This window comes from Zophobas morio, unplaced genomic scaffold, assembly GCF_036711695.1.
Source record: "Zophobas morio isolate AGI-343-1 ecotype UQ-CSIRO unplaced genomic scaffold, CSIRO_AGI_Zmor_V1 ptg000017l, whole genome shotgun sequence".
In the NCBI taxonomy this organism is placed as follows: Eukaryota; Metazoa; Arthropoda; class Insecta; order Coleoptera; family Tenebrionidae; genus Zophobas; species Zophobas morio.
The window spans coordinates 2,404,156-2,428,427 of NW_026972122.1; the positions used below are offsets into that span (position 1 = coordinate 2,404,156).

Here is a 24,272-nt window from a genome sequence, read left to right on the forward strand (position 1 = left end):
TTCGTAATATCTGCTTTTTTAAATATCGGGCAAAGTACTGCTTCACTCCATTGTTTTGGCATTTTTCCTTCCTTCCAACATTCTAGCACTAGTCGATGTATCTCTGATGCTAGTGCTTCTCCTCCGTACTTTAGCATCTCGCCCTTTATTCCGTTTCTACCAGGACTTTTGTTGTTTTTCATCTGCCTTAGTGTTTCTCTGATCTCTCCTTCGTCAATTTCTGCTGTTTCATCTGGGTCATCCGAGTCGTTCACTCTATCGTTCGTATCTTGCTGTGTATCCTGTTCGTTTAGCAGCTCTTCAAAGTATTCTGCCCATCGTTTTATTCTTGCTTGTTCGTCTTCTATCAGGTTGCCGTCCTTGTCTTTACTATATATTACTCGTGGCTGATAGCCTTTTTTCTCTTTTTTCACTTCCTGGTAGAAGTCCCTTATTTCATTCTTGTTGAAGTTTTCTTCTATTTGTCGTATTTGTTCTTCCATCTTTGCTCGTTTCTTATTTCTGCATATCTTCTTGTACTCTTTCCTTTTTTCTTGGTAATCTTTTTGGTTCTTCTCATCTTTTGATTTTAGATATTTCTGTCTGGCTGACCTCCAAGCTTCTATTGCTTTTCTACATTCCTCGTCAAACCATTCGTTTCTATTTTTGTTGTCTTTTTTGACGAACCCTAGTACTTCTTCCGAGGTCTTCCATATGTTCTCTTGTAGTTCTTCCCACCTCTCTTCTATAGGTATATCTTGCTCTGTTGATCGTATTCTCTCATTCATCTTTTGTTCGTATTCCTGTTGTACTTCAGCTTTCTTAAGTTTGTTTACATTTTATATCACGTTGCGTCTTCTTTCCTTCTTTTTTCTTCGGTATTTCTTGTTTGAGGTCTGCTCTTACTAGAAAGTGGTCTGAATTCGCTTCTGTTCCCCTGTAGCTTCTTAATATTAGTTGGGCATCTCTCCTTTCTACAAATATGTGGTCTATTTGGTTGACCGTTTTTCCGTCAGGCGACATCCATGTGCCTTTGTAGATCTCTTTCTGCGCAAAGAAGGTGCTTTTGACTACCATTTTATTTTCTTCTGCAAACTCTATCAGTTTTTCTCCATTTTGATTCGTTTTTTGGTGTTTGCTTTCTTTCCCGATTGTTGGCCTGTAGCAATTCTCTTTACCTATCATTGCGTTGGCGTCTCTTATAACCATTTTAATGTCATGCTTTGGTATTTTCACATATTCTCTTTCTAGTTCTTCGTAATATTCTGTTTTTACTTCTAGATCTTTCTCTTCAGTCGGTCCATGTATATTCAGTAGGCTTATTTTCTTGTACTTACTTCTCAATCTTATCTAGCTCATTCTTTCTGAGATTGGTTTGAAGGTAATTACTGCTCCTTTCAGGCTCTTCTTCACCATGAATCCTGTTCCTAGTTCTCTGTTGTTAATTCCGCTATTAAATAATATGTAGTTATCTACGAGTATTTCAGTGATGAATTTGCCTTTTTGTTTCGTCTCTTATATAGCTGCTACATCTATATTATACCTTTGTAATTCTTGAACTATTTGTTTGAGTTTTCCTTCGCTATATGTTCCTCGAACATTCCATGTTCCTATTCTAATTTTCGGGTTTTTCTTTCTCTTCGTAATTCCTCTGTTAGTTTTTTGGATTTTCTTTGGGGTGCGACGGTGGTTTCACTAATTTGTCTAATTTAGTGTCCCAATGCCAGACTTCTCCTGCCCATATCATCTTTTTGTACCCTACTTTTGCCTCGACTCCTTTCCCTTTTTCTGCTGCTGCTATTCCTCTTATTTTCTTCTGTATCTCGCTCTCTTGTTTGGTGTAATCGTCTTCATTAAACGTTTCTGATCCTTTTAATTTGTTCTTCTGTTTCATGATTGCTCTTTTTGTGTCCCAGTTCTCTATCTTTGCTACTACTATGTCATATTTTTCGCTGACTAATCTTGCTTCTTGTATCTTAGTTTGGATTCCTACCTTATTTTTTAGGAGTTCTTCAACCTCTGCTGTTATTTCGCTTCCTTGTAGTTTCCCTCCTTTGATTACGATGTTGTTTCTCCTTTCTGCTTTTTCCAGTTTTTCTAAGTGTTGCTCCACTCTTTCTAATCTTTCGGTCAGTCTTTGGTTTTCTTCTCTTAGTGTTGTTACTTCTGTTTGGTATGCTCTTTGATCTCTTTTCATTTCTGCGATTTCCTCCATTAACGTTTTGAACATATTCTTTACTTCGTTCATGTCTCCTACTTGTACCCTCTTCTGCTTCCTCTGTATTCTTTGACCTTCCGGTGATGGTGAAAAGGAGGTTTCTCTTTTTCGTTTCTGGTTGTCTTATTCTTCTACTGCTAGTTTGTGTCCTTTTTTCGGTTCAGGATTCCCGTTTAGCATTCCCTGGCCGACTTTCTTGCTTCCTGTGTATCTAGTACGTTCCTGTGTTGTTTACTTCGCGCCGCGATAAGAACGGTCACCCAGACTATCTCTTCGGAGGTTAGGTTCTTTTGATTCCACACTTTCCCGAATAATTGCTGTCCTTACACTTCTTATTGCTTCTTACTCTTATTCCACTTCACTTCTTTGTTTTCTACTACTTTTCTTTCGCTTTTGACGCTCGATATCTCTCGATTTTCGAGTTTGGATTTCGGAGCGTGCTCTGCTTATCGTAGTCAGGACCGTACTGTTTTAAATTTATGGTAAACATAATAACTTTTTAATCGAATTATATTCGCTTATCCCCTCCAAAAAATTGATGGCGTCATCTCAAAGTTTTGCCGGATAAATACTATCTAAAATATGCAAAATATGATCAGTCTATACTTGTGATTTATCAATGCATTCATATTTTTTAGATTTACTTAAACAGGGTGGCTCAAAAAAATCAGTGACTGAGTTATTAAAAAATAAACATCCACTCAGATTTAGGAACTCGTTACTATGGAAATTTGCCATTTAACACCTTTTAAATTTAACAAATTTTTACAAGTTTAATAGAGACAAAATCAGTCTTATATTAGCAAGTCCTCGCCCCGCCCACCCGCCCTCTATTTTCTCAGAGGATATGGCATTTGCCAAAATCAGTCTTATCTTAGCAAGTACTAGCCCCGCCCACCCGCCCCTATTTTCTCAGAGAATATATCATTTGCCAAAATAAGATTTATCATAGTAAGTACTAGCAAGTACTACCTCCTGAGAAAATAAAGGGCGGGAGGGCGGGGGTAGTTCTTGCTAACATAAGTCTTATTTTGGCCTCTTAGTAGGTACTTGGTAAGATAAGACTGATTTTGGCAAATGATATATCCTCTAAAAAAGCAAAGGGTGGGTGGGCGGGGCTAGTACTTGCTAAGATAAGACTTATTTCGGCAAATGACATATCCTCTGAGAAAATAGGGGGTGGATGGTTGGGTCTAGTACTCGTTAAGATAAAACGGATTTTGCCCTTATAGTAGAGTGCCGTAAGGTTTATACATCGGAACCTCTGAACGGAGTTCAACCTTTTGGAATGTGTTTTTAACAGTAAATGCTAAAATGTTTACACACTTATTTTTGCTGATCTCAATTTTATTATTATTTCAACAAATAATAATAATTTTTTCAGAGTTTTCATTCATTTTCTATTAAAAACTCGAAATTTTTTGTTCTTAAAGTTAGTTTTTTACATAGGATAACTAGTACAAAGTCGTCCTTGGGGCCTCAGGTAAAAAGGTCAGAAGGAGAAGGGATTATAGAAGTGACAACAGTAGATATTTGACGTCGTGTGCAACATAATACTGTCGTTTCCAAAAAATTTCGGGGAAATGACATTGACATGAAAGTCATATTCCCATTGCTTTTCATTGATCTATAAAGCGCTGATTTGGTCAACTTGTCCGCAATTTTTTGGAAACGATTGTAGTACACGTTGCAACTAGCGGGTGTTCAATTGAAAAATCATTTAGAGTAGGCTTTGGAATATCATTTGACAGAATCCTTTACTTTCCTAAAAGGTATGTCATTTGCCAAAATCAGTCTTATCTTAGTAAGTACTAGATTAAACAAGTTCATGATTTTTTTCCATGTGTTTTTTGGAATGGTACTAATTACTTTTTCTATAATATTTTTATGGGAAACATTACAAAAACGACTCATTTTAACTTTATTGACATTCAAAGTGTAGCTGAAAAATCGCCATTGAAAACTTGTTCAAAAAATCATTGTACAGTTATAACAGTTGCAAAACTAAATTTAAGTTTCTATAAAAATATTTATTGAACAAATTACCACTAAAATAAAACTTTTAAAATTAATGCTTAGAAAGATTATAAACCTTTATTTCAAGGCAGGTGTTTGCCATTAGAACAAAGTGTTTAAAAATAATGTTTGACAAAGATTATGACTATCATTTTAAGAACAAAGTATCGAATCCTATTTTGTACGTTTGGCAAACACCTCTACATTTCTAGTTCCAAATTCATCGAGAGTGTTGGTCACGATTTCACGGATAAGAGGGTCGACTATCTGATCCGTCTTCAAAGCACAAGCGTATACAAAACCGTTAGTTGCCACACTATTATCAATAAGTTGCAAAGACCAACTACTTCTTATTGTTTCCAGTATATCCACAGTACAAATGTCGTTCAAAAATTCAGCATCCACTTTGATTTTCTTGTCATAGATATTGTTGTATCCGAAAAATATGGCACCAAACTGGAGATCGGGCAAATAAACTATCTTCCAAAACCAGCGCGGAACTGGAAAGCGACCATTTTGGAGATAAAGTTCCACTGGAACTCCGCTCCGGTTGTTCAAAGTAGCCACTTTTAACGTTCCAGTTAACACCGTAGCTTTATCACCAACATCTCCACTAGCCACCAAATCTATAACTGCCTGTTCCAATGCATACCAATTAGATTCATCAAAAGTATTCCATTGAGGAGCTACATTAGCTAAATTGTACGTCGCGTCCTTTTGAAAAGGATACAGTAATTCATCACTTGAAGCGAGATGTCCTTTCTGCAAAAAGTACGATTCGTTGAGGTACTGAGCAACGCCCAGTTCTTCAAACGAGGACTCAATGTCGGTGTAGACACGAGGCACATCTCCAGAAATTAAATCCCCAGAGAAAAAATATTTGCTCGGCGGTGACCGATAATTTTTGATCAAACTTGTCCACTTAGTGATGGTGTATTTGGCGTAAACTGGAATGTTTTCGTACATTTTATAACATATTACAAGCACTCGAGCAAATTCGCGATTTATATTGTAACCCACTTCGACAGGTCTGGAACCGCCTTCACATCGTATGTCGGGATTGCTGTAAATTTCTGCCAAGGCTGGTCTTGCTGGGTCGGTTAAAGTACAAGTCAAGTTTTTGTGGGTTATATATTGAAACTGGCCATTGAGAAAACCACCACCTCTACAATTTGCTACTTGACCGTCAACGTTATAACCTGGAGCGTTAAACTGTCCTCCGGGACAAGCCCAATATACTGGAAATCCGTGATCAACTTTAATGTAACTATTTCCTTGCACATCAGGAAATTGGTAATTCCTGTCGACAATCAAAAACGAGGAAGGAGTGCTTGGTAGTTCAATGTTACAAGCTGAAATAAATTATATATTTGTAAAATCTATTCTAGGACAGCTTTAATTATTTTCTAGAGCTGGATTTTGTACTTCAGTAGGATTATTGTCAATAAAGAGAATATAAATTAATTATTAATAAACACCTATTACTTATTACAATAATATTAAGAGGAAAAGCCGATTTAAAAAAAAAACTTACGTGGTATTTCAGGTATCCCATGAGACTGAGCTACACTTTCTTCTGTATGTGTAGCAATCAATACAAAAACAGCCACTGCAATACTATTAAATGATGTTATTTTAAGCATCTTGATAAATGTTACTAAAATTTTCGGTTTCTGTGTGTATATATATACCAACTCCCACTAAATTAATACAAATTTACATACAATGCGGTGCGTTATAGAATCGGAATTAAAGAATTTATCTTAATCCTTCAGACTAGTTATAAAAAATGTATCTAAATTTTAATCAACAAAATTAAGGTTTCATATTAAAAATGTAGCGGATCAGTTTGACTTTCTTTGACTTCTTTTTGCTTCCCGAAGATAAGCTAAACAAGTATTGTAATCGAGTCCATCGGACGACTGGTACTTTTATGTGTTCTCAACATTTCGTAATCCCTAGAGTACGAAAACATAGCTCCCTCGTTTCCGTCTGTCTGTCGGTCGTGTGTCCGCATATGTGTAGATTTTTCAATAAAATAACACTTGCCCACTTGTAGTTTACGAATTGTGTTAAGTTTTTAGCCTAGGCATTCAAGCTTTTGAAAAAAACAAAATTTTATAAAACCATTTTTCAATTTAACTTTGAAATTGCAAAACGAATAAATCCTACAGAAAATATATAAAATGTTCTATACTTGTAATTTATGCTTTTTACAATTACTTATACAGGTAATTAAAAACAAGTTAATATAAAATTTTTGATAAACTCACTTGAAACATACGCATTGCATACTTCTTTACCTGTATTTAAACACAAAATTCCTAAAATAAAACTTATAAGCTAAATTAATTAATCTAAGCTAAATAAGCTTAGATTAATTTTTTGTACATGTCATCTATTCTGAGGGATATTGTTTCGCATGATACTCGATTACTTTTAAACCAATAAGCGGATTTAAGTTGATAACGATTTTTATAAATAATAATAATTTTTGTTTCCAATCGCTATAAGGTGGGGCAAAAATTTGTGTAAGCTGACTATTATCGGGATGTATTCACTTCGTTGAATTAAGACGATCGATTCTAAACATTTTGTTAATTTAATTATAAAAAATAATTCCATTTGATTGATTAGCACATTATTTCGCAATGGGGATTTTACAGAAAACGTTTTAAATGTTGGAATGAACATATTATACTGATTAGAACCAACTCAATAAAATTTAATAATGATTCGATAGTCGAAACTTTGTTATACATATTTATTGTTGTTATAGTTTTCGTTATATTTAAATCACTAGCACTGCCAGATTAGAACAGATATGCAAGGTGAGTCACCAAAGCCACTCTCTCGATATCTCGTTAATTATTGTTTAAAGAAAAAAAAATGCCCAAACTTATCTTTGGGCAGTATTACTAAGAATTATTTTCAGTTACAGGGTGTTTTGTCTTTTAAGCGCAACATAAAACTTAGTTTTCTGAAAGCGAATTCGCACATTCAAATAGTCCTCTTCCTAAACTTCAAAGTTTATTTTGTTTTTGAAGATTCCATTTTTTTTCATTTTTACTTCCCGAGCGTAAGCAAAGGAAGTATTGTAATCGAGTTCGTAGGCCGACTCTCTACTTTCACTTTTTCTCGACCTTTCATGACCCCTAGAAGACGAAGAAATAGGTTTCCCCTTTCCGTCTGTCTGTCCGTTTGTCCGTCTGTCTGCCGTCCGGAACTTGTATTAGACAGATAATCTCCGAAAGTACTTGACCGATTGTTGTGAAATTTTGTATTTATATTAGGAATATCATGTAGATGGTAAAACGCTAACCAAAATTTGCCTAATCATCCCCACCAATAATGTTGTGATGTCACTTCAAAATTGTACGTAGTAGATGGGTTTTAGGTTATATAAAATAACATGTAGTTTATGACTCCGATTGAGTTTTTACCCGAAACGTCCAGATTTTTTGAAAAAGATCAAAACTATGAAACAACATTTGGAAATTTAATTTGGAATCTGTAAAACCGAATGCTTTGGAATCTTGCAAATGATTTACAGTTATGATAAGCAGGATAAATCTTTATTCAAAATAAGTATATGTACTTGTCCCCCCTAAAAAATTGATGACATCACCTCAAAATTTTGCTAAATACATCCTACCTTAAATGTACAAAGTATGATGAGACAATACTTGTGATTTATCATCTCATTCATATTTTTTGGATTTGCATATACAGGGTAACTCAAAAAAATTAATGAATGCGTGAATTTATTTATTGATTTAATCAGGAACTACAAAACCGAATGCTTTGGAATCTTGGAGATGTTTTACAGTTATCTTAAGCATGGTAAATTTTTAATAAAAATGTATTTGCTCATCCCCCTAAAAAATTGATGACGTCGCCCCAAAATTTTGCTGAATATGTCCTATATAAAATGTACAAAATATGAGTGTGTACTTGTGATTTATCATTCCATTCATATTTTTTAGATTTGGTTAACAGGTCGCTCAAAAAAGTTAATGAATGAGTTAGTTTATTTTATTGATTAAATCAGGAATAGTCCACTCCATTTTCCCGAAAATTTGGAGATACAACATTGTTATTATTAGTATTACATTGCACCAACCCAATTTGACAGATACAAAATTTTGTAAAGTAAAAACTCATTTGAAACATAGGCGTAGCAAACTTATTTACATTTACTTTAACATTACAGACCACCAATTGTGAATTACACCATCAAAAATTAAAATAAAATCCAATATGTTATCTAATAATAAGCGGAAGTCGAAGCAATAAAAAAGTCTGGGCGACCATCGGTATTGTTTGCAGTTTCTCTGTTTGACTCTCAAGTGTTACCGCTTGTTGTTTTAAATTAAGAGTGCTTATACATAAATGATTTTGAGTAGCCTCTGCTAATACACGCAGCATACGTGAGTAAACTGTTTCGTTATTTTATTGATTATAAATAATTTTAATATTCAAGACGACCTAATTCATTTTCCCGAAAATTTGGGAATACATTTACTTTTCTATCCAAACTGATATACGTGTCCTTGCAAAAATGTTGATGACGTCATCGCAATTTTTTTTAAATTGCTCCGCTATAAGAATGTAACGAGAAAAAAACATAATAGGCGTGCAGTCGTCATGTTTCCGAAAGCGAGGGAAGTATTGTCTAAACTCTTTAGACCAATTTTTTAGTTTTGCTTAAACAAAAGAATTAATAAATGAGTCAATTTATCTTGTTGATTAAATACGAATGGTTCACTTCATTTTCTCAGAAAATTTTGGGAGTACAATACTGTTGTTTTTAATATTGCAATCCAAGTTGATATACGTGTCCGGTAATACCCTGTGACTACTTTTCTTTTGTGCTGTGACTAGTATTATCCATGTTGATGACGTCAGCACAAATTTTTTATTGGTCAAATTAAGAACGAGTCACTAGATTCTCTCAAAAATATGAAGAATACAAATAAATTATATAAAATAATAAAATACAAATGTATTTATATAATAATATTAATGACAACAATAATAATTCTCGAATTCCCCTTTTATAAGATGGAATCAAGTATTGTTTTATAAAAATGTGGCATAAAATCAAAGCAACAAACTAAATCATAGAATACACAAACGATTATTTTTACAAGTTTAAATTTTTTTATCATATTTTTTTTTAAATTTTCATTTGTTTATAACGTAATCTTGTGCTAAAATTTCTGAACGGCAGATTTTTCATATCAACCGACTTGCTTAAACCTATATGAATTAAAGACAATATTTAAATGAAATATTCATGTGTTCAATCTTCATTTTGCGTATATATACGTAATCACCTATTATAATCTTTACATGATTAACAGGATGTTGTTTTGATAAAATCAGCTTCATTAGCAGAGAACGGCGAAGCCGTTTTAATTCATAGCCGTACACACAGTTTTCGCAGCGCGCTCAAGGTCTAGAGCTCGCTCGAGATTTTCTTCTGTAAAACGTGTTCTTTTGGGGGTTAATAAGTCTTTCAGTTTAGAACATGAACGATCCACGTCACAACTGGTTGTGGGACTGTAATTAAAAAATGAGAGGAAATTTTAAGATGTATTTTGTTCTAATGTTTGGCTGTGTCATGCCGTCGCAAACTTGATGCAGTGTTTAAACCGGGAGTGCTACTAAAAACAGATTCTACTTTCATTTTTAACTTCTTCCCAAATTCACCTGGAAGCCTTTTAAATTGGGTCACAATATTTTGAAATTTTGATAAAGCACCATGCAACTTTAAAGTTTCAGAGTGCAAATAACCTATAGTTTTCGATGAATCTTGACAATTTTGTGCAATGTTAAATATTATAAAAAAAAATATAAAATGCTGCTTCTATTAAAAATGAAATAAAAAAATCACAATAAGATTCGTAAAAATGAAAAGTATACTGAAAAACCTCCACACAGATATATATAAATAAAAAGAAACTCAAATATTAAACACATTTTTGTTACTAATTTGCTATTTTACAAATGAACACTGCCCCGACTGCGCCACTTCTAAGCGTTTAATCTGCAAGGAGTACTCGACGCCTATGTACAGGTGCGTATTGCACCTGAAAAACAAGCGATAAGACTGCGATGCAGTGTAGTCGGCCAACGAATTGATCGACACCGTGCCGCACTGGTCATGTGCATACATGTGATGGTCCGCACAGTTCTCAACTCCAAGGTCGCCGCCCTTTGTTCATTAGTAATTAAATTTTTATCACTTGATGCATGTCAATAATATGAAGTGTTATTTCGCATGATAATTGATTACATTTAGACATATGTATATAATGATTTAGGCTGATAAACTTTTGTAAATTATTCATTTGTTTTTGTTGTTTTATAAGTTGCAGCGATTAGATTTTAATTATGATATGAAGATAAAAAATACCACACCGATTTCTTAGAACATTCAAAATTAAACGAGTTCTGGTTATGCAAGATTTAATCATTTCGATTACTCAGATGCAAAGAAAAAAAACACCCGTGCAACAAAATCGAACTAATTCAATTTCTTGCAAAAATTCAAAAATTTTCTTAAAAATAGATATAGACATTTGTTCCACATGTTTAAGTCCGGAGATGGAGCCAATGTGAAAAAATGTAAAATTTAAACCCTCTATTATATCTGGATCTTTATCCACATTTGAAAATTGTCCTCCAAAAATTTTACTTACAAGCGACAAGGGATTAAAAAATTTAAATTGGGCAATGCAGTTTTTAATAAAATTGTATTCTCAACATTTTTTTTAACATTATTGAATAAATCATTTACTGCTGGAAATACATTTCTAATGTCCTCAGCCATACCATTTATACCATAAGCTAAGCATGTAATATGGATTAAGCGGGGAAAAAATATTTTTAGGTTGGATGAAGCTTTGCACATGTGTGGTAGCAGCTTCTGATGACATTAAGATGATGTTTTCAACTGGAACTGGTTCCGGAAGAAAAAAGTTCGTTAAACCTTCATAAATAAACGTTGTAATGTTATTATCATTTGTCTTTTCCAAAGCTATTGTGTTAATTAAATATGCCACATTTTTTACTGGTCAAAGTTCCTATCAACAAATTTACGACATAACGTCCACATGAATCGGTTGTTTCATCAACATGAAAATAAATTAGGTTATCGCCTATAATTTGACGGATAGCATGCTTTGTTTTTTGAAACACTTTGTCCACGTGGTTTTTTCTTAAGGTACTCTCATCGGGAACTGACTTCATGCTACGCTTTTTAAGAAATGATCTTAACTTGGGGTTATTCAGTTTTGATAAAGGAATATCTGCACACAACTCGAAACAATATTCTTGTTAATCTGTTATCTTCTTGGTGGTACAAGCAGATGTTGTGACTTCACATTGTTTGAATTCTTCAGCTTATTTTTGTGAAGACTTGTCCTAATATCTTAAGTTATCGAAAAGTTCTTTTCACAGTAGACCTGAACAATAAAATTAAATCATATTGTGCATGCTTTACTTCTCGCGTTTAAATGAAAGCGATAAGATATCAATAAATTAAAGCAACTGTTTGAAAATGTGAAATTCAAAAATATAGAACGATTAAAATTTGGATACCTTACTTAACTTTTATAACACACTCGGCAAAAACAGATTGAAAATTTTCATCTAACGCTAGTTCGGGATACCTTTTCATCTAGCCGTGGACACTTGCAGAAAGCTTTGGCATTCTAGACTCGAAGTTCATTTCTCAGTACCAAAATAAAGACTAACAAAATTAAGAATGAAATAGATAAATGACGAAATAAATACTTTCCACTTGACGAGTTAAATAAGGGAGAATTAGGATAATTTTAAGCCGGATGCGGCCTATTCTACTTAATACAATTTTTATCCCTTCATTCATGTCAACGATTTTGAAGTATCGTTTCGTGTAGTCCATTCCCAATTTTCTGGATAGGGGGTGGCTGTGGTTATGTTTTTGTATGTTGGAAAATAGTTATTTATATATCAAGAGAGCAAAGTGAAACATTTCCTCCTGCGGATTCAGATTGAGGCCCGACGCGTAGCGGAGGATCTTAAGAATCCGAGGGAGGAAATGGCACTTTGCTCAAGTGATATATATATATATATATATATATATAATATTTTTTCTTCGAACGAACGTTTAAAATCAATTTTATAAGTTTAAATGAGAGAAAAAAAAATTAATCGCATTTGAACAAAGCGTCTCGTGAATTGTAGTTTTGTGTTTCTTAAAACGCATTAATTTTGGAAAAAATGGGGGCTTTGGATGAAAGTAGTGCTTCAGATAATAATTGTACCCGTCCAGACGTTTTAGAAGTAGCAAGTTTATAAATTTATAAACGTCATTTTTGACAAAAATGTAGGGGAAACCTACCTATGATGGCATACTTAACTTTGACACCTTAGTATAACCTCATCTATGATATTAGGGATTTTTTGTGGGTAATTTAAACGAACAATTATTAGGCAATACTCTTCAAATGATGGCACACCCTAATTTTTAGAGGTTTTTTTAAGTAATGTTAATTTTTATTAAGAATTGACGCGTTATTATGAAAATAATAAAATAGATTTAAAATAAAGGACTACAATTTGTAGCAAAACGAATCAACAAACGAATAAACTAAATAGAAATCGTCAAATAACGAAACATTAAGGCAAAACTTATCAAAAAAAGTTATTCACAAAGTTCGGAGATGAATTGCTCGATTCTTTTTTCAACACCCGCGCACTCATTGTGCCACCAGGAACCACAACTCTGACATGAAATCCACATTTCTCTTGTTTTCGACCTAGAGAATATATCATTGCAATATAAACATGCAGCATCGGCTTCATCGACATCAATGTCTTCAACCTTTTCATTATCACTGACATAATCCGTTTCTTCTTCAACCAAAATTTTCCTTTTTGCTTTTCTTGATAACTTTTCCCTCTCCTTTCTTGTTTTTTCTTCTACTTACTTTTTTAATTCATCAATGTCTGGCGTGAAATTTATATGTCCTTTTTTACTTAATCTTTTCCTTAAAGCTCCAAGTGAAGCTTGCGGCAATGGAGATAGTTCCTGAATACTATATCTTCGTTTCCTCGTTGACGGAAATCTTTCTGTCTTGGACTTAGCTTTGGCAAGTCCTGATGTTGAAGGTTCAACATCAGTAGCTTCTGGTGTTCCAGAGCCTAATTTTGGCAGTCTACGCCTCCTTGTTGTGGTTGTTTTTGACCATTTTGGCATTGGTCATGTTCGGTTAACGGTCTATCGGTTGTGGAAGAGACTTGAACATGCAGTCAGGAAAGATGTTGTCATCGAAGGGATATATTCCTGTTTTGGCAAACGCGTGTACTGCATTTGCGGGTGTAGCAGCCGTCAAATACGCTTTATTGAAAAGACCAGCTACTTGGAAATGTGTGACGATTCTACCAGGATGTTGTTTAAGCCAAGTCTGAATTTCTTGTCCGTAATAAGTTTGGAGAGGTGAAAAAAAACCTACATCCAGGGGCTGTAGCCGGTGGGTACAAGGTGCGGGAAAACAGAATAGTATCACACCATTATCTTTCGCGTATTGTAGCACTTCTAGGCTTTTGTGGCTGCTATGGCCGTCCAATAAGAGTAAAACCTTGTTTAGTGTAATGTACAAAATGTTCCAACCATTGTACAAAAATCTCTGAACCCATCCAACCGTTTAGTTGACAATAGGCTTTGCTGCCCATTGGAGCGTTGTCCATCAGCTCATTTTTCATTCTTTTTCTTGGAAATATAAAAGCTGGTGGCACAAACGTGCCCATGGCATTCATACAGCATACCACAGTTAAATGCTGTCCTCGTTCAGCACTAAACAGCGCTCCAACTTGCTTTCGTTCTTTAGTAGCTAGAATTTTTGTTGCCGTTTTTGTACTACACTGAGACCAGATTCGTCAATGTTCTAAATATTTTCTGGTGGAAAGTTATATTTCTCCATAACCTCGTTCAGAGATTTAAAATAAAAAGCGGCATTATTTTTATTGAAGGCTTGTGCCCGAGCAGCTGAGCTGTTTTCAGGCCTTCTGAGAGATATCTGTGGATTTCGTTTTAAAAATCCCTGAATCCCTGTTTCTTTTTCTATGTTAAAAGGGTTTTTTATATTATTTTTAGATAAAAATTCGAAAATTAACTTCGAATTTTTTCTATGTTAAAAGGGTTTTTTATATTATTTTTAGATAAAAATTCGAAAATTAACTTCTTTAAATCTTTTAATGTTAAACCGAAGAATTTAGCTTCCATATCCTTTATATGTTGAGCAAATTGATCTTCTATCTCCCGAGTAAATACTGGTCTTTTACCCCCCAAATCTCCTTTGGTACTGTTACAATTGTTTTTAAATCTTCTGCGCAGTGTGGTAGCAGGGACATTGAAGATTTTGAACGCTAATTGCCATCCCATCTTTTTTTCCCGAACATTTCGCAAAGCCTCTGCCATATTTTTTTCCTCCCATAATTGCCTCTTAGCCTTACTGGACATTGTACTTGAGGCTGCAAGTGACATTCCTCTGTCATAAAAAAAGACTTCTCAGTTTTTATGAGAGTCAAAACGTTATAGCTATGATGGCATACTATGCCATCAAAGGAAAAGCTTTGGTATGCCATCATAGGGAAATTCGAGGTTTTATTAAAATCAATCTCTGTATTTTTTCATTTACAACATAACCCTAAACTGGCACCCGTATTACATGTGTCACATGTATAGAAAACATGAATTAAATTGGTGCCCCTGAGTTAAGCATATTAAGAACATGATTTCAACTTGATTAATGTGTAAAACTTAGTTCGAGAGTCAACAATATTTCATTTATTTTTCTGCCTTTCAAGAAACAGCCCTACACGCACACTGCTTTGTAGACATTCATGTACCAGTAAGGACCGCATCTTGAAGAGGTAATTTGACCGCGAAATTCAAATGGTCCAAAAAATTTGAAGGCATGTCATCATAGGCACCATGCCATCATAGGATGGTTTCCCCTACTTTAGCTTCCGGCGGGAGCCAAAATAGTTTACGCCGGGAGGTAAAGTGACACTTTGTGCCCTTAAATGAGGGAAGAAAATCACATTTTCTATATAGGGAATAGAAAAACAATTATCTTGCATTTTATCCGATTGCAAACTGACAAATTTGACATTTGTAATGAGCTGTTTTGTGCTCTCGTCTGCTGCTGCTTGGTGTGTCATCCACTACCAAAATATCTAGTCTAGTCTGTCATAATATGACCTCAATAATAAACCATTAATCATTAGTTCATGTTTGTTTTTATTTATTTATTTTTACATAGGACTAAAATTACCGTTACAAATAGTTTCAAATTCAGTGCAGTTATAACAGTTGCGAAACTAAATTTAAGCTTCTATAAAAATATTTATTGAACAATTTACCACTAAAAGAAAGCATAAAACGTTTAACTTTAATGTTTACAAAGATTATAAATATTTATTTCAAAAACAAAATATCAAATCTTATTTTGTACGTTTGGCAAACACCTCGACATTTCTAGTTCCAAATTCATCGAGAGTATTGGTGACGATTTCACGTACAAGAGGCTCGATTATTTGATCCGGCTTCAAAGCGCAAGCGTATATAAAACCGTTAGTTGCCACACTATTATCGATAAGTTGCAAAGACCAACTGCCTCTTATTGTTTCCAGTATATCCACAGTACAAATATCGTTCAAAAATTCAGCATCCACTTTGATTTTACTTTCATAGATATTGTTATATCCGAAAAATATGGCACCAAACTGGAGATCTGGCAAATAAACTATCTTCCAAAACCAGCGCGGAACTGGAAAGCGACCATCTTGGAGATAAAGTTCCACTGGAACTCCGTTCTGGTTGTTCAAGGTAGCCACTTTTAACGTTCCAGTTAATACCGTAGCGTTATCACCAACATCTTCGTTTTCCACCAAATCTATAACTGCCTGTTCCAATGTATACCAGTTAGATTCATCAAAAGTATTCCATTGAGGAGCAACATTAGCTAAATTGTACGTCGCATCCCTTTGAATGGGGTAAAGTAATTCGTCGCTTGACGCCAGATGTCCTCTCTGCAAAAAGTACGTTTCGTTGATATATTGAGAAACACCTAGTTCTTGAAAAGAGGCTTTGACATCGCTGTATACATGGGTCACATCTCCAGAAATTAAGTCCCCAGCGAAAAAGTAGTTGCTTGGTGGTGGTAGATAATCTTGTAGCCAGCTCGTCCCCTTATTAATGGTGTATTTGGTATAAAGTGGAATGCGTTCTGTCATTTGATAGCATATTACAAGTACTCGAGCAAAACCGCGGTTTATATTGTATCCCACTTCGACAGGTGTGGTATAACTATCCCCCTCACATCGTATGTTCGGGTTATTGTAGATTTCGGCTAAATCTGGTCTTGTTTTCTCGATTAAAATACAACTCAAGTTTTTGTATGTTAGAGGTTGATATTGAAAGTTGTAGTGAGTCGCATCTCTACAATTTGCCACTTGTCCGTTGACGTTATAACCTGGAGTGGTAAATTGTCCTCCTGGGCAAGCCCAATATGTTGCTCCCATGTGCTCTACGTAAATGAAGTGACCGTCCTGGACTTTAGGAAACTGGTAGTTTTCGTCGACGATCAAAAATGAGCGAGCACCACTTGGTACATCAATGCTACAAGCTGAAATTATAAATTCGTTAAACTTTATTTCCGGAGTTTTTAAGTGTATAAATTTTTTGGTGTTTTAAACATCTATTCTGAAAGCTTCAATAACGAGGATATCTATGTATTTTCAATGATAATCATGTGCTCATATTAATTGCAGCAATATCAACAGGTAAAATGACCGTTCCAAAAAAATTAACTTACTCACTAAAACATTTAAAATTACTTACGGCGAGGTCCATTTTGAGCTATATTTTCTGGTATATATGTAGCAATGAACAGAAAAACAGCTACAGTAGCACTAGTAAATGATCTTTCTTTAAGCATGTTGCTAAACGTTATTGAATTTTCGGTTTCTGTTTGTATTTATATAGTTCCACTTATCCTAAACATTATTTCGAAACTGATAAAAATCTTACAAAAATCTATGTATTTGTTCCCGCTGCAGGTGTTAATTTTTTAGATAATCTAAATCGCCGACTAATTAAAAATTGAGAAATGTCTCGACACTTCATTCGTCCGTAAAATGTAATAAAATATTTCCAGCGTTTTTTGTCTTTCAAGGTGCCGCCTAATAATAATAACAATAACAACAGTAATAATTCTCAAATTCCCCTTTTGTCAGATGGAATCAAGTATTCTTTTATAAAAATGTGGCATAAAATCAAACCAACAAACTAAACACTATAGAATACACAAACAATTATTTTTACAAGCTTAAATTTTATCATTTTAATTTTATGTGTAAAGGTTTTTTAAAATTTCCATTTGTTTATAACGTAGTCTTGTGCTAAAATTTTTGAACGGCACCGACTTGCTTAAACATATATGAATTAAAAGACAATATTTAAATGAAATATTCATGTGTTTAATCTTCATTTTGCTAATCTAATCACCTATTATAATGTTTACATGATTAACAGGATGTTCTTTTAATAAAATAAGCTCCATTACTAATTAAATTTTTATCACTTGATGCATGTCAGTGATATGAAGTGTTATTTCGCATTATAATTGATTGCATTTAAACAAATATAATGATTTAGATTGATAAACTTTTGTAAATTATTCATTTGTTTTTGTTAAATAATTTCGGAGGCTCAGTGTGTCACCGTGCTCTTTTGCCTTATTCTTAACCCTGCTCCTGAAGATCTATTTGTTTTTGTTATTTTATAATAGATAGTTGTATTTGTTAGAACATTTAAAATTAAACGAGTTCTGGTTATAAAAGATCAAAGTAATGCAATTACTCAGATGCAAAGAAAAATAAAAAGCTTGTACAACAAAATCAAACTAATTCAATTTCTTACAAAAATAAAAAATTTTCTTAAAAATAGATATAGACATTTGTTACACATGTTTAAGTCCGGAGATGGAGCGAATGTAAAGAAATGTAAATTTAAATTCTCTATTATATCTATATATTTTGGACTCGAAGTTCACTTGTCAGTAGGTATCAAAATAAAGACTAACAAAATTAAGCATAAAACGGGTAAATGACGAAATAAATAATTGCCACTTGAAGAGTTAAATCAGGAAGAATTAAGATGATTTTAAGCCGGATGAAGCCTACTCTACTTAATTAAATTTTTATCACTTCATTCATGTCAACGATTTTGAAATATCGTTTCGTGTAGTATAATTAATTATTTTTAAACGCATAGGAGTGTTTATGTTGATAACGAGTTTTAATAAATTATTTTTTGTTTCCAATCACTATAAGCTGTAGAGATTAGATTTAAATCGCTTTTAGGAAAACGAGATAAGCCATTTTTATTTAATCAATGAAATATTGCTTCATTCAGTATTGTTTTCAAGATAACCAGCAAAAATGTATCTTAAAAAATAAGTGCGTCGAACGGTTGGTTTTATTTCTCAAAATCGATTTACTAGTTTTTACGATGTATTTTAAAATTTGTAACTATTTTCCAAAAACCTACATGCATGGGTTGCTAATAAGACTGAATTAACAAACCAAAGTAAGATTATCATGATCACATCACCCTTTCGTTTTTATTTAGTTGGAACAATAATTTGCCGCTGAGTTTAGAACAAGAATCAGAACATTTTGAACAATTTTTGTGAATTAAAAAAAAATTTAGTGTTAACTTTTAGGCAACCAGTTATACTAAGCAGCAAAATAAAAATATTAAAGATAACAGTATGGTGTAAATATGACAAGTGGTTTCTTTGATTAAAATTCACCTGCATCACCCGGTATAAGATATGTATTATCAGGATATGTATTCATCCCGTCGAATTAAAAAGATTAACCCTCAGACTATCCAATTGATTTTAAACGTTTACAGCAGCCATAAATATTAATTCCATTTGATTGATTACCACATTATTTAGAGGGCGGGACTTTTCAGAAATCGTATAAAACAATCATCATAGACTTCCATATTGACTACAAACTCTATAGGTAACATTTAATTATGGTTCGATTTTCAGTCGTATTTGTTTTTGTTGCAGTTTTCGTCAAGTATAAAGCCTTAGCACTACCAGGTAACAACAAATGTACAAGGTGAGTCAATAAAGTCATTCTCTTGATATCTTATTAATTGTTAAGGTATCGAAAAGTGCACATTTATTGACTCACTATTTACATAAACCAACTAATGTTCGCTCCCTCTTGTGATTCTATGTTTTTATGATATATAAAGAAAAATGGTACCCTAAACCTTAATGGTTTGTTTTCTAGGATGTTTCTTTGATGTGATGACCAATAATGCAGCCAATGCACCTTTAATAACTCAAGCTAAACGCGAATTTGTAGAACCTTCAGCTAATGGAAGCATTCACATTGGATTTAGAGAAAGTATGTACATTGCTTGTCCTGGAGGACAATTCACTCCACCTGGCTTAAATCCACGTGGCCAATTCATGAACTGCGTGGAAGGTACAACCATCACAATTGGAGCATCAGCTACTTTGGACTTTGCCAATTTCACATGCACTGATAGAGCTAGACCATATGTAGAAGTAATCACAGACACTGAAATACAATGCGAAAATGGTACCTTTGGCTTAAGGGCAGGTTATACTGTTTCGGACTTAAATGGGTTTGTTACTGTGTATACGGCTTGTTTTCGGCTTTGCGACACTCCTTTGTATATTAAATCCAAAGTGAATAAATGGGCACGATCTGGACAGAATTATCCAGAAGCACCCAGATATGTGTTTGACTTTGGGATATTTTGTGGAAACGCACTCGAAAGGTACGATAATTACGAAGCTAGATTTGAAGAAATGGGTCTCCAGGATTACATCAACGATGTACATTATTTAACGAAGGGACAATTGGCTCCACACGATGACTTTCTTTATGTTCTTCAAAGAGACGCTACTTATAGTTTAGTTAACGTTGCTCCACAGTGGAATACTTTTGATGAAGGGAACTGGAGGTCGCTAGAAAATGGAATTCTGAATCTGTTGCAAAGTCAAGATATCGAAGGCGCCACAATTTTAACGGGAATTTTAAAAATAGCTACTTTGACAAATTCCACCGGAGATGAAATTGAACTTCGTATTGCAACAATGGCTACAGTTCCAAGATGGTTTTGGAAGATTATTTATTTTCCAGAGCTGCACTTCGGTGCAGTTTTCTTCGGATATAATAATCCTTACGTGAATAAGTTTCTCGTTGACGCGGAATTCTTGAGGGAAATATGTTCCACGGATATCTTCGGAACGTTACAAAGTAGTTGGATGTTGAATGATATTGACAACACAGACCCATTTTTGGGGTATACCTACGCTTGTCCATTGAATACAGTTCAAATAATTGATCCTCTTATTGGCGAAATTGTTACAAATTTTCTTGGAGAACTAAATGTGACTAAATCTGGAATACTCCCCTAAGTAATATTTATTTATCTAGTATCGTGAATATGTATTACTACTATAAATTTAGCTTCTTTTTGTCTGGTATCAAATAAAAATCTTGTTACAATTGTTTCACTTTCATGAGAATGACACTAAAATTTTCGGCGTAGTACGTTCATGATATTATCAGACTATCTGTTCCACCAATTGACTCTATATCTTATAAAAAAATAGAAAGAAACTACATTTTTCTTCCTGTAATTTTTATTTGTCTACATCATCGAAAATTTAATATGCCACTTTTATTTTTGTTTAGTGGAAAAATTAATACTTGTCAAGTTCCATTCTAAAAGCACATTTCTAACAATCACAGCTAGAAGAGTGTCGATTATTTGATTTGTGTCCAACTGGCAAGCGTAAATATATACCAAAAAAGAATCACTATTATCGACACCATTTAACAACCAAGTGTCTTGCAAAATCTCAAATACATCACTATAACATATTTCACCCAAAAATTCAGAATCCACATTGTCTTTGGAAACGTAAGGATTATTATATCCGAAGAAAACTGCGCCAATATTATCACCAGGAATATAAACTAGCTTCCAAAACCATCTCGGTACCGGAAAAGTGGTACCACTCTCCTTCAAACGAAGCTCTTCTTCTGTACCATTCACGTTAACTAAAGTAGCTACTTTGAGGGTTCCCGTTAGTACCGTAGCGTCTCCAATATCACCACTTTCCAGTAAATTAACAACCGCATTTTCCAGTACTCGCCAGTTGCCTTGATCAAACGTGTTCCACCGTGGCGCCACATTAGCTAAATCATAGGTTGCATCTCTTTGAAACGAATATAAAAATTCATCGTATGCAGCAAGTTGCCCTTTAGTTAAATAGTGAACACCATCAACGTACCTTTGCAGACCCAAACCTTCAAAAGCAGTTGCATAATTTTCGTACGCAGCCACTGGATCATCAGAAAATAAACCTAAATCGAAAACGTACCGAGGTGGTTCCAGATAATTTTGGCCCGACTTTGCCCATTTGCTTATACGATATTTGGTATACAAAGGAATACCAAGCTCGAGTTGAAAACATACTAACAGTGCGCGATAGAAACTTTTGTTGAGAGTGTAACCTATCTCAATAGCGGTACCACCTTCACAAGATATGTCGGAATTTGGTTTATCAGTAAGATAAGGTCTTGCTGTGTCATTTAAAGTACAGGTTATCTTGTTGAAGTCTCCAGCGACTCCTGTTTTGATGTCGACTATTGTACCTTCTCTACAATATACAGAGTGTCCGTTTACATCTATAGCTGTTGGTGTGAATTCACCACCTGGACATGCTATGTAAATTGGTTCTCTGTAGACAAAGTGGAGGCTGCCGTTGAGTGAAGGTTCTGGGAAGACCTCGCTGCCAACAATGAGAGGAGTGAGTGCAGGGTTAGTCAACACGTCTAAGTAGCAACCTGAAATATTTGTCTTTGTTTTTTTTTCGTAACGATTATATAGAAGTTTGATATTACACTCGAAAACTCAAGTGACCACGTAACCCAGACGTTATAATTCACATCGCGTTGTATCTGTGTAAAATCTACTTACCTGGAAATACACTACTTGTTGCAGAAAAACTTACAGTTAAAGCATATAAAACAAAATATATAAATGTTTTATTAATCATCATCAGCAATTAGCAGTTAGTCGTAAAAGTTTAATGATCCAATGATTTATTGCTACTAATCCTAAAATTATCAATTACGTCAGTTTTAATCTACTAGTACTGTAATCAGCAGGTAGTGATTTTTCGAAAGTATGTTGATAACATCTTAATGAACCACAAAAAAATAAGCAACCGTTATATTCATCGATGCAACTGTCCTTGGGGAGATGTAGTTGTAATGGAATGATATTTTAGTGTGTATAGTATCAATTTTGATTACATATGATTTCAGTTTAGAAAGATTAAACTAAATTACACGAATGAACAAATCAAAATAGTAGAATCTTTTCGTTGGTACATACATAGTTGCCAACAGTGATTAGGGAAATAGGATGCAGACAAAATAATATATAAATCGCATCTTGTTCCTCTTAATCTGAGTGGAAACATGGTGCCGAATGAGTCTAAGAATGTTCAGTTTTATCCCAGTTGCTATTTTTGAACAAAAGTTTTTCTTTCAGTTGTAATAATGGTGGAGGCGCCGGGATACAAAATGAAGATTCGAATGAGCTAGATAACTCATGCTTATTAATTTTAGACACAAAAATTAATTATTAAATTAGTATTTGATAAGATAAAACTGATTTTGGCAAATGACGTGCCTTCTATCAAAATAGAGGGCGGGTGGGCGGGGCTAGTACTTTCTAAGAAAAAACTGGTTTTGACAACTAACTTAGGTACTGTCTTAGAAAATAGAAGGCGGGTGGGTGGGGCTAGCATTCTATAAGATATGACTGATTTTGACACTTTTGACATTTTCTACCATTTGTCAACCATGTTCGAAATTGAACTAGATATTTTCTTGTAGATTTCGATATTTAGAATTCATTTTCGGCTTCGTTTTTTCGAAAATTCCTACTGTTTTCTAATATCGCCAATTGAAATACGACAATTTTGACAATTTTTTATAAATCTCAATTAAGCCATGTCAAGTGCACAAAATAAGAAATAAATTTTATAGCAAATAATATAACAAGCAAGTGAAGTATAGCGCATTTTTTACTTTTTTCACATCCTAGATTCTTTTAGTTTCCATTCCCACAGCAAAGAAGGCCACAAATTGAACTGACAGTTTCGTGTAAATTTCAACATTGAGAATTAATTTTCGGTTTCGTTTTTTCGGAAATTCTTATGGTTTTTCCAATATCACCAATTGAAATACAGCATTTTTTACAATTTTTAAAAAATTTCAATCAAGTCATTTCAAGTGCACAATATAAGAAATTAATTTTGTAGCGAATAAAATATACTCTTTTCACATCTAGATTCTTTTAGTTTCCACTCCCACTCCACAAAAGACCTCAATTAGCCCCGCCCACCCACCCTGCTTCCATTTCACTGATTAATTTTATCCGGTCTGAATCAAATGAATGATCTTATACTGAACAGGAATAAAATTAGTGGAAAGAGCAGGTGGGTGGCGGAGTTAGCACTTGCTAAGAGAGGACTGATTTTGGAAAATGACATACCCTCTAACAAAACAGCATGGGTGGTGGGCGGGGCTAGTACTTTCTAAGAAAAAACGGATTTTGGCAACTAACATAGGTACTATTGTAGAAAATAGAAGGCGCGTAGGCGGGGCTAGCATTTAATAAGGTGTGATTTATTTTCACACTTTTGACATTTTCGACCATTTTTCAACCATTTTCAAAATTGAACTAGAAATTTTCTTATAGATTTCGACATTTAGAATTCATTTTCGGCTACGTTTTATCGAAAATTCCTACCGTTTTCCAATATCGCCAATTGAAATACGGCAATTTTTACAATTTTCTAAATATTTCTTAATCTGAGGCAAATCTTTGTAACAGATAATTTTTTTATACATTTCGATAATT

The 24,272-nt window shown here is 34.0% G+C and overlaps 4 protein-coding genes across 4 annotated transcripts; 1 reads left to right on the plus strand and 3 right to left on the minus strand.

The window, feature by feature from the left end:
• Positions 1-4,212: 4,212 nt before the first annotated feature.
• LOC135130277 (uncharacterized) lies at positions 4,213-5,856 on the minus strand. Its single transcript, XM_064057632.1, has 2 exons — positions 5,748-5,856; positions 4,213-5,565 (listed from the first exon to the last, which is right to left on the minus strand). Exons 1-2 carry the CDS (start codon positions 5,854-5,856, stop codon positions 4,388-4,390), a joined length of 1,287 nt encoding a protein of 428 aa, XP_063913702.1. The 3' UTR covers positions 4,213-4,387.
• A 9,738-nt stretch (positions 5,857-15,594) lies between these two features.
• On the minus strand, positions 15,595-17,209 carry LOC135130275 (uncharacterized). Its single transcript, XM_064057630.1, has 2 exons — positions 17,112-17,209; positions 15,595-16,896 (listed from the first exon to the last, which is right to left on the minus strand). Exons 1-2 carry the CDS (start codon positions 17,206-17,208, stop codon positions 15,713-15,715), a joined length of 1,281 nt encoding a protein of 426 aa, XP_063913700.1. The 5' UTR covers position 17,209; the 3' UTR covers positions 15,595-15,712.
• Positions 17,210-19,280: 2,071 nt separating this feature from the next.
• LOC135130276 (uncharacterized) lies at positions 19,281-20,836 on the plus strand. Its single transcript, XM_064057631.1, has 2 exons — positions 19,281-19,389; positions 19,586-20,836. Exons 1-2 carry the CDS (start codon positions 19,320-19,322, stop codon positions 20,743-20,745), a joined length of 1,230 nt encoding a protein of 409 aa, XP_063913701.1. The 5' UTR covers positions 19,281-19,319; the 3' UTR covers positions 20,746-20,836.
• Positions 20,837-20,847: 11 nt separating this feature from the next.
• Positions 20,848-24,068, minus strand: LOC135130583 (uncharacterized). Its single transcript, XM_064057986.1, has 3 exons — positions 23,984-24,068; positions 21,041-22,183; positions 20,848-20,861 (listed from the first exon to the last, which is right to left on the minus strand). The coding sequence occupies exons 1-3, from the start codon at positions 24,066-24,068 to the stop codon at positions 20,848-20,850; spliced, it is 1,242 nt and encodes a 413-aa protein (XP_063914056.1).
• Between the last annotated feature and the right edge of the window lie 204 nt (positions 24,069-24,272).

Bases quoted from the DNA above. Each gene is read 5' to 3' on its own strand.
- LOC135130277 (XM_064057632.1), bottom strand. From the start codon at position 5,856: ATGCTTAAAATAACATCATTTAATAGTATTGCAGTGGCTGTTTTTGTA. The intron at 5,566-5,747 runs GTAAGTTTTTTT...AATTTATTTCAG, and splicing joins TGGGATACCTGAAATACCAC to CTTGTAACATTGAACTACCA.
- LOC135130275 (XM_064057630.1), bottom strand. From the start codon at position 17,208: ATGCTTAAAGAAAGATCATTTACTAGTGCTACTGTAGCTGTTTTTCTG. The intron at 16,897-17,111 runs GTAAGTAATTTT...TTATAATTTCAG, and splicing joins AGCTCAAAATGGACCTCGCC to CTTGTAGCATTGATGTACCA.
- LOC135130276 (XM_064057631.1), top strand. From the start codon at position 19,320: ATGGTTCGATTTTCAGTCGTATTTGTTTTTGTTGCAGTTTTCGTCAAG. The intron at 19,390-19,585 runs GTAACAACAAAT...TTTGTTTTCTAG, and splicing joins TAAAGCCTTAGCACTACCAG to GATGTTTCTTTGATGTGATG.
- LOC135130583 (XM_064057986.1), bottom strand. From the start codon at position 24,068: ATGGTCGAAAATGTCAAAAGTGTGAAAATAAATCACACCTTATTAAAT. The intron at 22,184-23,983 runs GTACCTATGTTA...CAAATATTTCAG, and splicing joins GCCTTCTATTTTCTACAATA to GTTGCTACTTAGACGTGTTG.